The following is a 17,078-nucleotide window of genomic DNA, read 5'->3' as shown; positions in this document are numbered from 1 at the left end:
TTATTATTTTCCCAGCTATTTGTTAAGTTTGCTCCCTGATGTCTAAATCTTTGCTGATTAAAGTCTGTCACTTTTCACCTATGTAACAAGTGTTTTCACACTTGTTCTTTAAGACTGAGAGCTAAGCATTTGAGTTCTCCTTTTAGCCACACTGGAAATGAGTCATTTGGGGTAAAATTTCAAAAATTAATTGGCTTTGGTTTTGAGATAAGGTCTCACTGTGGATCTTGGTCTTTGTAGACCAGGCTGATCTTGAACTCAGAGACCTGCCTGCCTCTGCCTTCCAAGTATGAGATTAAAGGTGTGTGCCACCATTTGCCTGGTCCCTCACTTCTGTCTATACTTCTGGAGTTACTGAAGTCCTGAAACTTCAGCAATACTTCTGGGAACTATATCACTTCATTACTTATTTTTTTTAAAGACCCACCTTTGCTCCATTATGATCATATAATTTTGATTCTTTTTCTGACAGGAAAATGTTTGCTGATCAGTTTTGAATGTAGCCCTTCTCAGCAGACAAATTTTTCAGTTGCCAATTTAAAAGATACTGTTCAGCAACTTCCCTGCCTGAAAAGCCAACTTTGTCTTTCCATCTCTGATGCACCAAAGGATATTCATATTAAAATTCTGCCAAGGTACCCCTCACCAACTGCAGCCTTGGGACTCTGTTGAATTTACTTATGCTTTATGAGCTACCGAGAGAGTCCTGCCTAAAATCTAGGAGGGAAAAAAGTGGGAGTTGTTTCCAAAGAAGTTGATCACAAACAGCAGAGATGAAATCACAAGTTCACCCCTCAGTCTGTGCGCTCTAACTTGCTCACAATTAAAGGATGATTTTAATGGTCAAACTTTGAAATTTTATTAAATGTTTTGTGGTAATGTATTGAATGAATCCCAGACATACATAAATAAACAGGCAGCTGTTTGCAATTCGCATTTTATCAGTTTTGAAAGAGCACAATGTTCTTCCTGCGTCTTATTTTCAGAATTTGCGTTTTATCACCGTTGGCTACCCACTATATACTATGGAGTACTTGAATATCGCATTCTTTGAATTTTCATTTTTGATTGTAAATCAGATGATTGCTGGCGCTTTTCTCTTTTCTCATTTTCCTCTTCTCTCAACCTCCGGGCTTACTTACTCCCATTTCTTCTTGGCTCTAGGAACAAAATAAAAAAATATTTCATTTCCTTTACATTTTTGTCTAAGATGTCATCATGAAATGTGTATATATATATATATATATATATATATATATATATATGTATATATGTATACATACATACATGCATATATATTTTTTCTGCATGTATATATATGCATATATATATATATATGCATGTATATTTTTTTTCCTGTTAACTACCATGAAATCTAAAGTCAAAAACAAAAAACAGAAAACAAAAAAAAAACCCAAACCAAGATGGTACTTTAGTCATTCAATTATAAAAACATCATTCGAATTTACTAGGTTTCTTTTCAATGTTTTGGAGGGTTGCATTTGAATGATGGGTTGGTGAAAGGCTGAACTAATATTTTATGTAAGCCTGCATTTAGGGGATGCCTAGAAAGAGTGGAATGAATGCTTGATAACAGGAAGACAGGCACCTTCATGTTCACTCTGGTAAAGCCCTATTAGAATGCACGTGTGGCCACCAGGGAAGACTGGCAATGGAAATCTGTCTGGCCACCTTCAGCTTGTGTCCTTAATTCTCACGGGCAAACAACCTTTCCTGCTCCTCTCCTCTCCTCTCCTCTCCTCTCCTCTCCTCTCCTCTCCTCTCCTCTCCTCTCCTCTCCTCTCCTCTCCTCTCCTCTCCTCTCCTCTCCTCTCTCCTCTCCCTCTACACCCATGTAATGTTTTCCCAAAAGACTCCTCTGGTCCTTTCACACTCCTGTGGTCTTGGCTGCCAGTACCTTAGAGGAACAGGCAAGTGGCAGCTTGTGCTTTCTTTCTTCCCTCTAGCAATCCATCTGCCCACTGGGAAATGTCACGATGGCTGTTCTGTGCCCTAGCAAGAGTATGTGTGGGGGAAAACCACAAGCTAATCTTTCTCTTTTTGTTCTGAGAATGACAGCAAAAACTGGAAAAGATGAATTTGGGAGTTACCAGTTTCCCAAAAGCATGTAAGAAAACAAATGTGTGCTTTATAAAATACTAGATATTCATTTTATAAAGTATTGTATTGTAATATATATACATATAACTGTATGTATAATACCTATAATATATATGTAAAATATATCACATATATGTAATATAATACATATAATATATGTATGATATATTAATAGTGTATATATATTACATATATATGTATATCTTAAATTTAAATCTTCATCCTTGCTGATGTAATAGACCTTTGTATACAAGGTCAATTGAATTAAGTGACTTCTTAGTCACTTTGCTTTCATAATTGAGTCACATTTAAAGGTTTTTCTTGGAGCTTTGTTCCTCTCCCAGACTCTGTGCTTCCCTTCTTAATTTCTGGGATGATTCAAGGAAAATGGGCCAAAAAGAATACATAATTTCAGCTACCTGTTGTAGTTGCATCTTGAGCCAGATAACCTTCCTAGGGTTTCAAAACTTTAACATGCACCCTAAACACCTCACCCTGTTGTTAAGATGAGATTTGGCCAAGGCAAGTCTAATATAGAAACTCCACCTTTCTAATAAACTCACTGGGATGACATGGAAGCTCATCCTCAGACCATAATTTTGTGAACAAGAGTTTGCTTCCTGGGTGCTGGACTGGTTTCTACTTATATCTCTGTCATAGGCCATCTGTTGAGACTACAGCAAAGTACCACTGTCATCCCAGTAGAGTTAAGCATCAAGCACTTCTTTCTGAAGTTCATCCCTTCCCTTGTAGCCAGAATGCTACATGGAGCACTTACTTCCAGATCTCACTCTTACAAGGGCTGACTCCTCATTGAGACCCACAGGACTGTGTGATGTCCATCTATGTAATCTTGACACTTAGAATTTTTAAGAACCTGTCTTAGACCATGTATGTGGAATGGTGCCTGACACAGACATTCTCTCCAAAGCTTTTCCTCCCATTCTGCACCTAAGAAGTGCAACCCAGCTACATGGATGCATAGGTTCTGTGCTATGCATAGGAAGTGCATACTCACGTGTTGAATGACGTATGTTTCGAACCCCTGATACTTCTATAACTACTGTTTAACTGTTTGGTTTTGGGAGAGAAAAAGGGGTACTGGGGTACAAAAGTAGCCAATCTGGCAGTAGTCAAGCAAAGACCACATATTTAGTGTTCCAAATGGATCCCTTTCTGATAAAAGCCACAGCAAGAAAACCAGTATCTTAGAAACGCTTACTTCCTTAGAGGATTTTCATCATATCCTTATTTTTTCTCTCTCTTTTATTTCTTCCCTTTCTAATAAAGTGATCAGATAAAAATACTATATTAATATTCTCTTCCAGCATACTTTGGTTTGTTAGATTAGGGGAAGCATAGAACTGTTCTCTAATACATAAACTCATAGAGATTCTGGGTACTGACTCACAGCTGAAGTTAAATGAGGTTGTAAAAAAGTGTCATATAAGTTTTTTACCTTGGAGAAAGGAAAATATCTAGTCTTTATGTATACCTTCTAGAAGACTCTCGTATAAGGGCTTATGAATTTAGAATATTTTAAAATTTCTAGGATATCCATTTAGATATAAGTTCTCTGCCTGAATTATGTCTTCAGAGTCAGTTGTCTGACAAGTAATTTGTTCTCACAGTAACTATTTTCTAAGCAAACTAAGACATCAGCCTGTTTAGCAAAAGACCCACCTATAGTCCGAACTCCTACCAATGGCTAACCTGAGATGTCCAGCATTCCTGTTCTCTGAATGAGCAAAATGTATAACACTAAGGAGAATAGATACCCTATTCTTGGTGATCAAATTATGCACTGCTAGTCTATACTAGCCTACATGTGTCTCTGATAACTTCAGCAAGACAATGTCTTATTTATACTGATAACACATAAGTAGGTAAAACTGAATGAACATCATGAAGCAAAATAATATTATCTTGCCTGCTACTAACTACTACGAACTCCCCAGGCCTTGTATATATTTAAATTCTTTTCAGTTTTAAATGTTCTAAAATCTGTTTCTGGAGCTTAGAACTTGTCATTTATTTTCAGAACTGCATGGTACACTAAAGTCACCAGTGTGTATTTACCTGGATATACCTTTTCAGTTTTTGAATAAGTTTTTGAAAAAGGAATTCTTCTTCGCCAGGCTGAACCATTATATGATGTTGACATATGTTTATCTGAAAAAATTAAAAAAAAGAGAGACTGCTAGCAAATATGGCTGAGTTAAACAATTATCTTCCAAGAGCATTTCAAAGCTATAAGCATCTCAGCAGTAAGAATTAACCTTCATGTGTTTGCTCCACCATTTGAAAACAAGTGACTTTATTAAGTCCACTTACATGAGCAGCAAGCATGGTTGCAAATCTCTTACTTTACAGTTCATTTCCTTAAATAAGTTTCTATTCCATGACGCTACTCTTGAAGACATAACAGTATCTAAATACATATTTCACAACCTTTCTTCTGTGACTTAACATATTGTCTTATTAATGTTTGGAGAGGCCATGAACTTGAAAGAGAACACAGAGTGGGTTGGGGAGTTGTGGAGGAAAGGATAAATGGTATAATTATATTGTATTTCAAAAAATTTAGCATTCCATTCAAGAAATAAACTACTTTATAAATATTTTAAACTTTCTCTTAAAACAATAACAAGCTACATTTTCTTTTACTAAGTGACCTCTGTGTATACAGTGACCACAGAAATAGTGGGTTTGAGGCCCCAGGAAGCCAGAGCAGGTGTGTGCATACAAGATATAGATATAGATATAGATATAGATATAGATATAGATATAGATATAGATATAGATAGATACATGTTTATCTGAGAATATAAAAAGGAGACTGCTATCAAATATATTAATATATATATTTCATCTATAAAGTCATGTTTGACTTTTCCCAACATTGATTTATTTGTGTTCCCAGGTTATTACTACAAAACTATAGGCCTGAGAATATGACGTATAACAATACCAAGAATTTTCTTTTTAGTGTGTGTCATTTTCGTGTATTGATATTTGCATGCATGAGGAATAGCAGTAACCAGTACAATTGCTGGCTCATTCAGTTCACACAAATCTATACTTTGGCAACACATGGTATACATTGTAGCTTTCATAGCTGTCATAGAATTACAGAGAAAATAATAAATATCATAATAGTAATTAAATTAAAAGTTTCTTCCCAGTGCATACTCATTTCCTCCTATACACTCATCCATCATTGTATTCTGAAACAAATAATTAAAACAAAACCTCAACTTATGTTGTTAAAGACTGGCATAGAGCCTTTAGCTACTGTTTCTTCAAACTACTTTAGCTACTGTTTCTTTCTTGACAGTCGGAACTCCCAAAGTCCACTGTGAATACAAAGCTACAGTGTGAATTAGAGAGAACTGAATGGCATTTTGTTAAGTCGGGAGAACTGAAACCCAACTTCAAAAGAGCAAAACTCATCTAAAGCAGGAAGAAAAAGCGATTCTCCCCTGTGGCCTTGTACTTCCTGACATACACCATGCCGTCGCCTATTACATGATGAAATGATTTAGAAGGCCGTGTGGGAGAGATGAGAGGTTGTCAGAAATATTGCAGTTAACCCTCACACTAACCCTTTCCGAAAGTAATCACGATGTCCTCAAGAAAAGCCAGGGTAGTAGTCTGACAGTCATAATTGGACAGTGCACTTAGTGGAACGAGAAAATGTCAACCACGTAAAAATAATCCTCCCTAGAGAAATAAAACTACCCAGGGTGAACAGAGTGCAACGCGTGGAGGCAAAGCTTGACGGAGGTACGGTGTCAACTCATCAGCACCCACAGTGAGTATTCTTCCATAGCCTTTAAATCATGTGCACGACTGCTCATGGATGCGATTCTCTGGCTACTGTTGAAGATGTTACAATGATGCTGGCCCAGGAAAAGCCATGAGAGAAAGGAGTAAAGATCAGTGTCCCATGGGGGAAATCCTACACTAAGTCAAAGTGCAGTCAAGAGCCAATGGCATTAATAAAGAGCCTCACCTGGACAGAGGTTGAGTTTGGGTTCCTTGTTGACATCACCTTTGTTGTAGGACCCATTCGTGGGCCTGCTTCGGGGAGGGGCGTTCAGTGTGACAGTTCTTACTGCATCTCTTTGAGCATGCGTATAGGAGGCATTCTCGGCATTCCGATTTTTATGATGATGGTGGTAACTCATTTTATGTTTGGGATTTGGGATGTGCACTGCTGTAAAACGAAGGAGTAGAGATGAGGGATGAAACGGGCCAGATTCACGTTCATAGAAATACATTGTACGTGAAGCATGGGGTATCAAAACAGAGCACAATCCAAGCTAAAGAATGACTCAGTTCAGAGAAGAATTGGGTAAAGTTTAAAGTCTACTTTAAGTTATATGAAAGTGAAAAATGACAATTAGAAATATCAAACACTTGGATATTCTACCTCTCCGCATTCCAGAGCCAGGGAAGTTCTTTGGTTCATCATAAATCCATTTTCTTTTCTTCACACCTTTAAAATGAGGCTTCCTCACTGGCTGGACATCATTCACTTGGAGAAGATATAATTTTTTACAGTTTTTAAGAGAAACTTTTATCTGAAAAATTACTGAGGTGATAATTACATATCTGTGCTTTCTCACATTAACCCAAAAGCATGTCACTCTAAAACAAGTTTTTAGAACAAAGAACAACTGGTTTTTAAGTGTCAAAAAAAAAGTTCCCCTTGGAAACACATTAATGAGAAAAAAAAACCTTTTGATGATAAGTTGCTTTCCTTTTAAAAATATGTCTTATTGTTCCCTAAAGGGTGCAGACTCCTTAAAAGGACAGAAAAGTGCATTCCAATCATAATTACAAATCGCAGCATAATGCTATTTTAAGGTCGCAATTGTTATCTTCAAAATAAACCCTTTTGTATTTTCTAAGCCTGTACTACCATTTCTTTATGCACTAGGTTAATGCATAAAGCGCTTTTATTGAATTTTGCCTTACTCTTTGTATGGCATTTTGAGGTTGGAGATATAGATAGTTTGACTGAGTGAGGCTGAATTGTAGAAACTGTAAGATTCCAATCACACTTATCCCACATTTTATGCTGATACATTCACATCACCTTAAATCTCAATTTTTTCAAGACTTTCTAAGGAATATTTTTCAGCGCCCTTTAAACCAATGTCATAGAGGCATTCTGTTATTTAGAAATCACCACAAGGAAAATGAGTGTCCGTATAGAGATTACAGTGAGCCTCTATTAATAGGCTAATGGGCATCTTTGCCTTAGCCGTTAGCTTAAGCTTTAAGCCCTCAGAATCTTTGCCTCTTCTCCATACATCATGTCCATGTCCACTCCCAGACTCCCAACACATAAGACCTTAACATCTAAAGTACCACTAACATGATTTTCCTGAGGGAAGTAATTATTGTTTTCCTTCAGTGCCTGAGGACCAAGAATATCAAAGAAGGAACAGGAGATATGTGGTGGTTTAATAGTTATGGCCCACGCAGCCTCATGTATGTGAATACTTGTCTCATAGGCAGTGGCACTATTGGGAGGTGTGGTCTTGTTAGAGTGGGTGTGGTCTTATTGGAGGAAGTATGGCACTGGAGGAGCTGGCTTTGAGGTCTCTTGTGTTCAAGTTCCACCCAGTGTGGAATTCAGTCTCCTTCTGCTGCCTGTGGATCAAGATGTAGACCTCTCGGCTCCTTCTCCAGCACCACGTCTGCCTGCACACTACCATGCTTCCAGCCATGAGGATAACGAACTAAACTTCTGAAATTATAAGCCAGCCTTACTGAAATGTTTTCCTTTGTAAGAGTTGCTTTGGTCGTGGTGTCTCTTCAACAAAAATGGAAACCCTAACTAAGACAAGGAAGAAGAGAAGGAACCGAGAAGACCCCGTCAAAGAAGTAGATCAAAGCACCACTGCCGAGGAGAAACCAAATTAAGACGAATGATCTACAATAATTACAAAGCTGCCAGTATATTACATGATGAACAAAGTCCAACGTGATGTGCTAGTGACCTTCTTCAGGGGCAGTTTGCATTCATGTCAATATGCACCTAAACTAGTGGATATAACTGATTATGACCTATCACAATCTGTATTCTGAACTTAAAAATAACATGTTTACTACTTAGTGCAGACTTTTTAAACCATACTTTTCCCCCATCCCTTCTTTTTGTCCCTTTCAAATACTATTTTAAATAAGAAAACAAACACTCATAATAAGACGAATAAAGGGATAGGACTTACTTGAAGAGGGGTTCTCTCTGCACTTCGTGCTGATATTCTCAGTGGCATTTAATACATGTGTTGTAGGCACGAGACGAGTAGTTAGAGGATGCTTTGGATGAAGACCGTTCTTGCTTTCTTCTATGCAAGTTAAGAGCATAAAATGTCAGTATTAGAAGCACTTCAGATGGGTGCCGCTATTACGTGTAGGTAGGTAAAATTTTCTAATTGCCAACCCATCCCTCAAGTACTGATAAAACTTTAAAAACAAACAAACAAACAAACTAAAACTAGCTACCATTCTAATGAAACAGTGGGAATTCTGTGCCAACATTTTGATGTCTCCTAGAGATTTTTTGGGGGGGGCTTTTGTTTGTTTGTTTTTTAGTCAATCACATATTTTTCGAGGAATGAGCCCAGTTAAGTTCTCAAGACACTGGACCCACTTTCATCTCCCTTGTGCATAGCAAGAGAGGCTAGCCAATCAACTTTCCCCAGTTATGAGAATCTTCTAAATCTGTGCTCTTTCACATAGTCACCAGTAGCCAAGTGTCTGTTTACTACCTGCTGTTGGGGCTAGTGCAGCTGAAAAGCTGAATTTAGAGCTTTGTCAATTATAATTAAATTAGGCACTCACACATAGCTAGCTAGCTAGCGGCCTTAAAACTAGACTTAAAACTAGCTGGGTTTTTTTCTTCACCTGAATGTCATTAACGAATTAGATGTAAAAAAAAAAAAATAACTCCGAATATGAGACATATTTTTATGTAAATCACTTGACACGAATGTCTTTTCCTATGCATATGGCTACCAGAGCACTGTCAGCTGGAGACAGGTGGAGTAGCACAGAGCTCTAGAGATGTTGACTATAGCTATAGAAGAGCACAGAGCACAGGGCAACCTGCAGGTCTCAACCCCTTTCACCAGGAGGTGGGGGGCGGGGGAGCGGTCACATCTCAGATGTTCTCCGTAACATTTGTTTACATTGTGATTTATAACAGTATTACAGTTACAGTTATGAAGTAGCAGTGAAAAAACCATTTTATGCTGAGGGTCACCACAACATTAGGATCTGTATTAAAGGACTCCAGCGTTGGGAAGGTTGAAAACCACTCTGGAGTAGTCACAGGTTGTGGTTAGCAATTAATATATAACATGTCTATCACTCATAAGAATGAATTTCTCCACAGTGTTTCTAAGGAAATCCAGTCATTCCGCTTTAAGTTGCTAAAAGAAAACTTAAAAGGTCATCTTATTGCTATTTAAGAAGGCCAATCACTTTATAGCTGGAGGGCTCCTCCAACAGACGGACTTTTCAGACTAGGAAGCAGGCTATAAAACATAAAACAATTAAATACACAGCCAGTCTAGAGCCTTGGGGCTCTGGTGTCCTATTTAGTAGTTTTTGATGTATTATCTTTTGATTACATTTGGTTTTCATAACAGCTAAGGTGTCTGGTTAATTTCTCTACCCGAAGCACAGATGGGTCAACGTTGTAATGAGATTCAATTACCTTTGGCATTTGAGCATTTTGAGGTGGTTTCTTTGTCTTCAGCTAATGCTTCACTTTCATCCACTCCAAGAAATATGATCCTCTGGGGAGCATAGCAGTCACCTCCTGGAATAAAATTGTACAGTCAGGGGCAGCAATAGCAAAAAGAGGCATATGACCACCTTTCAAAATAGTAGTGGTCTTCACCATATCCCTGTTTTCTCTGACAGAGTGATCTAACTTTTCTCTAACAGAGCTACCTTTAGATATATTCATAGTGCATCTAACTTTACGTTTCACATAAAATCTCCAGATATATGAAGGCAGTTTCATTTTTCCCAGGGATTCTCTTATTTTTTCAAAATAAATGTGCAGAGTTGCTTTAAAGACTACATATATCTAATTAATGGTACCTTCACCCTGCAATCTATTCTATTAAGCAAACAGACTGTTTTGAATAACCACTTGTCTTTGTGTGTGAGAATCGTGTTTATGTATACATGTACACCTGTGTGCATTTGTGTGTGTGTGTGTGTGTGTATACCCATGCATCATATGTAAAAATCAAAGGACACTCTGATTTCAGGTGTTGGTCTTCACCTTTCACCATGATTGAGACAGTAATTCTTATTTGCCAGGCAAGCTATCCCACCAGTTTCCAAGGATCTCCAGCTCCCATCTTGATGTAAAAACACTGAGATGACAGACATATAAAATACATTTATGGCCTTGTATAGGTCCTTCCGATCCCCATTCTTACTGTCAAACAGTTTACTTAATGAGCCATCTCTTGAGCCCCTAAGTAACCTTCTTTAAAAATAATATTCAGATGAGAATGTAGCTCAGTGGAGGAGCTCCTGCCTAGCATGCCCAAGGCTCTATGTCCATCTTAATCCCCACTGTGACAAAAGTAGACGTTAAAAACATGATTATAGAATAACCTGTGAACAAAACCAAGATGTCTCTAGGGGTGAAACATTGGCTCTTCTATATTAAGATGATGATGTAATTGGACTTAAGGCCTGCTCATAGGAGGGAATTCAAAGATGGTTAAAAAAAAAAAAAACCCACACCAACTACCTGTGACTGGTAGAGTTATGAAACCAACTTATTCTACCTTCCTAAATCAGCATAGTTCCCAACTGCATCCTAAAGACATATCATTTCACACAAATAAGTATACTCTTGCCCCTCATCCAAGAAGCTTCTCTTTACAGCAAGTGGTGACCATTACAGAAAGCCATACTGGTCAAAACACGGAGACTTATGGAGGGTAGGGTGCCCAGGACCAGATACATCCCTGGCATACTCCCTACACCTAAGGCTCGGGAGACATCATGGGCAAGGGATATAAGAAGTCAGAGGACCAGCACATTTGCAGGCAACATTTTCTATATGTGATAGTAAAACTGCAGTCAGGAAATATGAACAACATGGTCACCTAAACAAGACCTGCACAATACCAGATGCCATAACAATATACATGGGGGAAGTCTCACAAGGTTCCACCACTCAATGAAAAGATATAGGTAATAAATGACTACCTGAGATGAGCGCCCTGAGAGGTTATCTAATCCCAAGAGGTCGGTCCTAGACTCATATACAGGAGAACAACAGAAAACAAACTCTGCAAGTTGTACGTATACATACATACATACATACATACATACATACGTATATACGTGCATGCATGTGAGTGTAAAACAATACTAAAAAAATAAGTCATGAATTTGAGGGGTGAGAGGACACAGTTGGAAGGGTAGAGGAAGGAGGGAATATGAATATTTCACATGGAATTTTCAAAAACCTTTAAATAAAAACTAGTCAAATCAAAATTTTAAATACAGTAATAGTGGTATAATATCAGCTGACACACATGGAGTATTTTTCTGTGTGTCAGAACCTCTTTTGAGTATTTTAAATGACTTATAAAATTTGATTATCTCCCTCTAGTCCCAACATTGACTACTAATTTAGGGCATGTTTACTACAGTTTAGCAGTAAAACACATTGCTGGATAATTTTGAAATATAATGGGTTAAAAAAAATATTACTTTCGCCGGGCGGTGGTGGTGCACGCCTTTAATCCCAGCACTTGGGAGGCAGAGGCAGGCGGATTTCTGAGTTCGAGGCCAGCCTGGTTTACAGAGTGAGTTCCAGGATAGCCAGGGCTACACAGAGAAACCCTGTCTCGAAAAACCAACATATATATATATATATACTTTCACAAATTATTTCATATGAAGTTTTGCTCCACTTGAAAAAAAATCTTATATAAAATTTATGTTTTGAACCAAAATGTAAAAACAATATTTGTCTTTATTGTTGTCTATTCACAGTTGGCTCCCTCTTCTAGCCTCCTCAGTTATGTAAAACAAATAATAAAAGTTGCAGAAAGAATTCTAATTTCTGCTTTATGATCCATCTGTGCTGAGATTTTGGCTGGCCTGATCCTGTGAAGGTTTTTGGGAATGCAGTCACAGCTTCTGTGTGTGTGTGTGTGTGTGTGTGTGTGTGTGTGTGTGTGTGTGTGTTTGTATGTGAGTGTTTGTGTGTGCATTATAGTGCTGTTGTGTCAGGCAAACACTGTTTTGCCACAGACATTCACTATCTCTGCCTTTCTCAGTCTTTTTACCTGACGTTTCATGGTCATCACTGAGCCTTGGGTTGAAGGCATGTGACACAGTAGATGTGACATGCAGATGACACAGTGAGTTGAGCACTCTACCACCTCTTTTTTTTCCCATGTCAATGATTCATGAGTCTCTGTATTAATCTCCATGGGTTTATACACACACACACACACACACACACACATACACACACACACTGGAAAAGAGCAAAATGGGGGTATACGTGATCAAAAGACATTATTTGCATATATAAAACCCTCAAACAATAAAATGTATCATCATAAAAATAACTTGAGAGTTGCAAGCACCAGTCAGAGATCTCAGCAGTTGTGTACTGTTTGGGAGACAAAATCTGTAATGTTAGCCTTCCCAGGATAGAGTAATCTTAATGGCTAGCCCAAGTAAGCTTTCAGTTAAAGCCAGAAAGATTAGACTTTAGAAGCAACAGCTTTCTCTTTAAAATACACTATAACATGAAAGAAAGGACAAACAATATATCACCTATCAAGACCCTTTTAATAAGGCCTCAATACCACACCAAATATAGCCGAAGTGGTCCAGTACTGTACCACTTGCTGTGCAGAGAAATTTCTCTATGGGAAAAGAAGCCTCAGCCAAACATTACATACTATTTTACTTGAAATGTCCAGCACCTAATTAAAACTGAGAAGATAGGCTAAGAAACACAAAAGTTCATCAAAACCACAGGAAAGTGAAAAAGGTCTAAGTATTATGAATTATGAAAATAGAAAAAAATAACATGACAATTACAAAAAAAAAGGAAAGGAAAGAAAAAACATGATCAAGACTTTAGGTAGAAAATTCTTTAAAAGATCAATGAGGAGGTAGAATCTTATATGAAAAGGGTGGGTTAATAAGCAAAACATCAGGTCAACAGGAAGGATCCAGTTGTATCTACAGTAACTAATAATAAAAAGCTAATTTTAAGGATACTGAGAGAAAACAGAACTTGGCAAAAGAGAAGTTAAGTTAGCCTGCTAAGTTCATGGAAATGTGTTCAATGTCATTAATAATCAGGAAATAACAAAGGTTAGGACAATGAGGTATCACAAGCTAGCCAACAGCTTGCCATGGTGACATGTGTGCAGGAGAGCTAGCCAGGATGGTGTGAGCACAGGAGAGCTGGTCCTCACTGCAGACAGGAGAACTGACCTTGCTTTTTACCTGAGTGAAGTGGGAAAGCTTTGCCTGGTGGTGTATGTGCCAGAGAGCTGGTGGGTTGTCTAACTCAGCTACCACCCAGGCCCAGACCCATGGCTTGGAGCTGGCCTGCTCCAACATCTATCCCATCTATGAACTATAAGAGCACATAAAAGGACCAATCTCACAGAACCAAAGCTGTGCTGGATCTTCATGACACAGGGCAACAACAAGATATCCAAGAGAAATCCCAGTGAGGATCCAGTATGGAAAGTGTAGCAGAAGCCAGAGGCCTGAAAACAGACCAATGACTCATTGCACTTAACAGTTGTAAGTAAAGTTGAATGAGCAAAAGACCACTGTGTGGCATGCCATAATACACTGTAGCTTCCATGGCAAGAATATATATATATATATATATATATATATATATATATATATATATATATATATGTGTGTGTGTGTGTGTGTGTGTGTGTGTGTGTGTGTGTGTGTGTGTGTATGTATACATGTATATGTGTATATGTGTATATGTATATGTGTATGTGTGTATGTGTGTATGTGTATGTGTGTATGTATGTGTGTATGTTTGTATATGTGTATGTGTATATGTGTATATGTATATGTGTATGTGTGTATGTGTGTATGTGTGTATGTATGTGTGTATGTGTGTATGTATGTGTGTATGTTTGTATATGTGTATGTGTATATGTGTATATGTGTATATATGTGTGTGTATGTGTGTCTGTGTGTATGCATACATATATATATGGTTGTAATGAGCATATATGGAGGAATGAGATGAATAGGATTGGAGTACAAAATGTGAAATTCACAAAAATCATCAATAAAAATTTTAAAAAGAAAAAAAAAAGAAATGGGCACAGGGAGTGGGGGTTCCAGATGGCCACAAGCTGGAAATGAGGCCAACGCTCTCTGGTACTTTTCACAAACACCACGCAGAGTGGAAAGGAATTTGAATTCTCAACTACATGTGTTCCTCAAGGAGATCCAACAAGGTGATGATAGGCTTAGCCTTCTCATTTGTGTTTTCATCATTCCGAGATGATCACAGGACAGGACTTTCAGGAGGACAACACAGCATCATGTCATCACTATAACGCAAGGGAAGCTGTGAGGGCTCTGAATCCTAGCACTGGTTCCTGCCTTGTGGCACAGAGTCAGCAGAGTCACTAAATGCTCTGAACTCTGTTTCCTCTCTAAAAAGTAAGCAGTTTAATATTTGCTCATGGGAATACTCTCGTTTATCTCTTTCTCATTCTCTTTCCCCCTGCCCTCTTTCCCATCCTCTCTCCTCTCTCTTTCTCTGTATTCAGAAAGAAATGAATACGTATATAGACTATGTTTTAAATAGGCACTGGTAAATGCCTATGTGCTCTACCTTCTTATTTACCTATGAATGTGTATGTATGAGATTTACACAGCAATGTCAAAGAGCTACTGCAACAATCAACAATGTGACTATGTCTCAAACAACTCAGATACTGAACTGAAATACTAAAACTAAAGGAGTCTAAACTCTACATTTCCACTTAAATAACAATCAAAAATGTAAAACTCAACGGGTGGCAGTTACCAAATAGTGGGGACTATTGCTTTAACTGGAACGAACCCTCCTCCCTCAGTGACTGATGATAAGAAGCTAATTTTAAGTAATATTGAGATATAACAGTACAACCTGACAAAGAGGGCATCAAGGTAGCCAAAGAGTGAACATATGGAAACATAGATAAGTATGCATATGGAATTTCCCCCAAGCTATCTATCTCAGAGTAGCATACTTCATTAAATTCAAAGCTCAAGAAAACAATAAATAGTATAAACTAAAAACAATACCTTACAGGTTTAAATTGAATCTGGAGTCACTAGCTATAATTATAATATTTACCATCTTCCTCTCAAGATGTTCTATCCACTGTTCAAAGAATTGAATTATCAATTTAAAGCGTGTTACTCTCATATACAAAGACCCAGGGGGATGTTTCTAATTCAATCCTATGGTATCTGGAGAATCATTAAGACTCACTGTTTCAGGAGCCCAGTCTCCCAGATGAATGAGAGACTTAACATCCTTCAGCATTCCTGCTAAGCAATGCATTACTCGCGGTATTATGATGAAAGTGCAAAGACATTCTCACATTTCCTATGTCTCAGCAAAGCAAGAAATACATATGAAGGAAGACCATGCTTTACAGGAAAGAGTTAGCTTATCAATGACTGAAAATTATCTGCTCCCACCCACCTCCAAAATGGCATATGGTTTAGTAACATTTTGCCAAAGTGGAAAATTAGGGCTGGTCAGAAGAAGTAGATTGCCAGCTTTGCACTCTGGCTCTCATTAGGTCTGTAGCATAAAAGTGAAGAAGAATGTGTCAGTGTAGCACAAGGAGGAGAGGTAGACAGAAGACAGTGGCTGAACATCAGGCCTGTGGAGAGCATCACCATCTTGCTCCAGCCTTGATGACACGTGGTTTTCTTTTACATGCACTTTTCCTCTCTGTCTTGTTTTTATGTTGTTATTTTTCCCACATCTGGAAAAGGTGTCCACATTTTCTCAAGAGCTTAAAATTTCTATCAGAGGATGGATTTTCCCATATGCTAATGGGCAGTAGTCTTAAAATATTTAAGCTATGATAAACAATGAGAATGTGTGTCTTGGTGTACACGGTACATATATTCCGATATCACCACCTCGACTCTCTCCAAGGGTTTATTAGCCACTTCCCCTGCACTTGGCTCTGAGTTAGTATATTATCACATGTGCTTAATATCTGAATTAGGTGTATCCTGGAGTTAAGCACGCACACATTCTGGCCAAATGCCTCATAATGGTAGAGAAGCTGGAATGCCCTATACATCAAGTGTAAATTTTCCCAAGGTATTTGGTAGAGATACCAGCCTTTCAGAGTATCTTATGACATATCTCCAAATTCTTGCATCACACAGGAAACAGAACAAATTAAGGACAAACCCTTAGTTCTGGAAATGGTCTATTTGGAGCCAACCATCTCACCTCCATTTTCAAAAGGAGCAATGTCAGTCCTTGGTTTCCTATCCAATGATGTTTTTGCCTCTCCTGCCCTTTCAAATAGGCTAAACTTTGTTGGAACTGTAAGACCATCTCCTAGAAAAGGGAAGAAGTAAAAAAAAGTCACTCCAGTAACCAGTCCATTACAAATAATATTGTAATTCATAGTGGCAGTTAAGAAACTTAAAAAATTAATAATATACACTATGAGCTGGTGAATGATACAGAAGCACATTGATTTCAAGCTAATTTTGTGAATAACAAAAATGTAGACTTTTTTTCTCCTATCTGGATTGGTAAGTAAATGGCAATTTTAGTTTTAACAGTCTTACACTATTCCATGTTCATAATATGTTTAGTGTATTTGGTGTTTTACTGTAATGAATTTGAAATATTT

The 17,078-nt window shown here is 37.9% G+C and overlaps 1 protein-coding gene across 4 annotated transcripts in view; it reads right to left on the bottom strand.

The window, feature by feature from the left end:
- Positions 1-838: 838 nt before the first annotated feature.
- Positions 839-17,078, bottom strand: part of C22H12orf50 (chromosome 22 C12orf50 homolog) — a 34,917-nt gene continuing 18,677 nt past the window's right edge. For all 4 annotated transcript variants that reach the window (XM_076920096.1, XM_076920094.1, XM_076920095.1 and 1 more), the window contains exons 7-13: positions 16,667-16,777; positions 9,860-9,964; positions 8,367-8,486; positions 6,557-6,661; positions 6,137-6,340; positions 4,201-4,293; positions 839-1,160 (exon numbers count right to left, since the gene is read on the bottom strand). In XM_076920096.1, coding sequence (XP_076776211.1) covers positions 1,135-1,160; positions 4,201-4,293; positions 6,137-6,340; positions 6,557-6,661; positions 8,367-8,486; positions 9,860-9,964; positions 16,667-16,777 — 764 coding nt within the window. In that variant the 3' untranslated portion in view covers positions 839-1,134. The remainder of the gene's footprint in view (positions 1,161-4,200; positions 4,294-6,136; positions 6,341-6,556; positions 6,662-8,366; positions 8,487-9,859; positions 9,965-16,666; positions 16,778-17,078) is intronic.

Source organism: Arvicanthis niloticus, chromosome 22, assembly GCF_011762505.2.
Source record: "Arvicanthis niloticus isolate mArvNil1 chromosome 22, mArvNil1.pat.X, whole genome shotgun sequence".
Classification (NCBI taxonomy): domain Eukaryota; kingdom Metazoa; phylum Chordata; class Mammalia; order Rodentia; family Muridae; genus Arvicanthis; species Arvicanthis niloticus.
The sequence above is the reverse complement of the archived record's forward strand: the minus strand, read 5'-3'. Positions and strand labels throughout refer to the sequence as shown.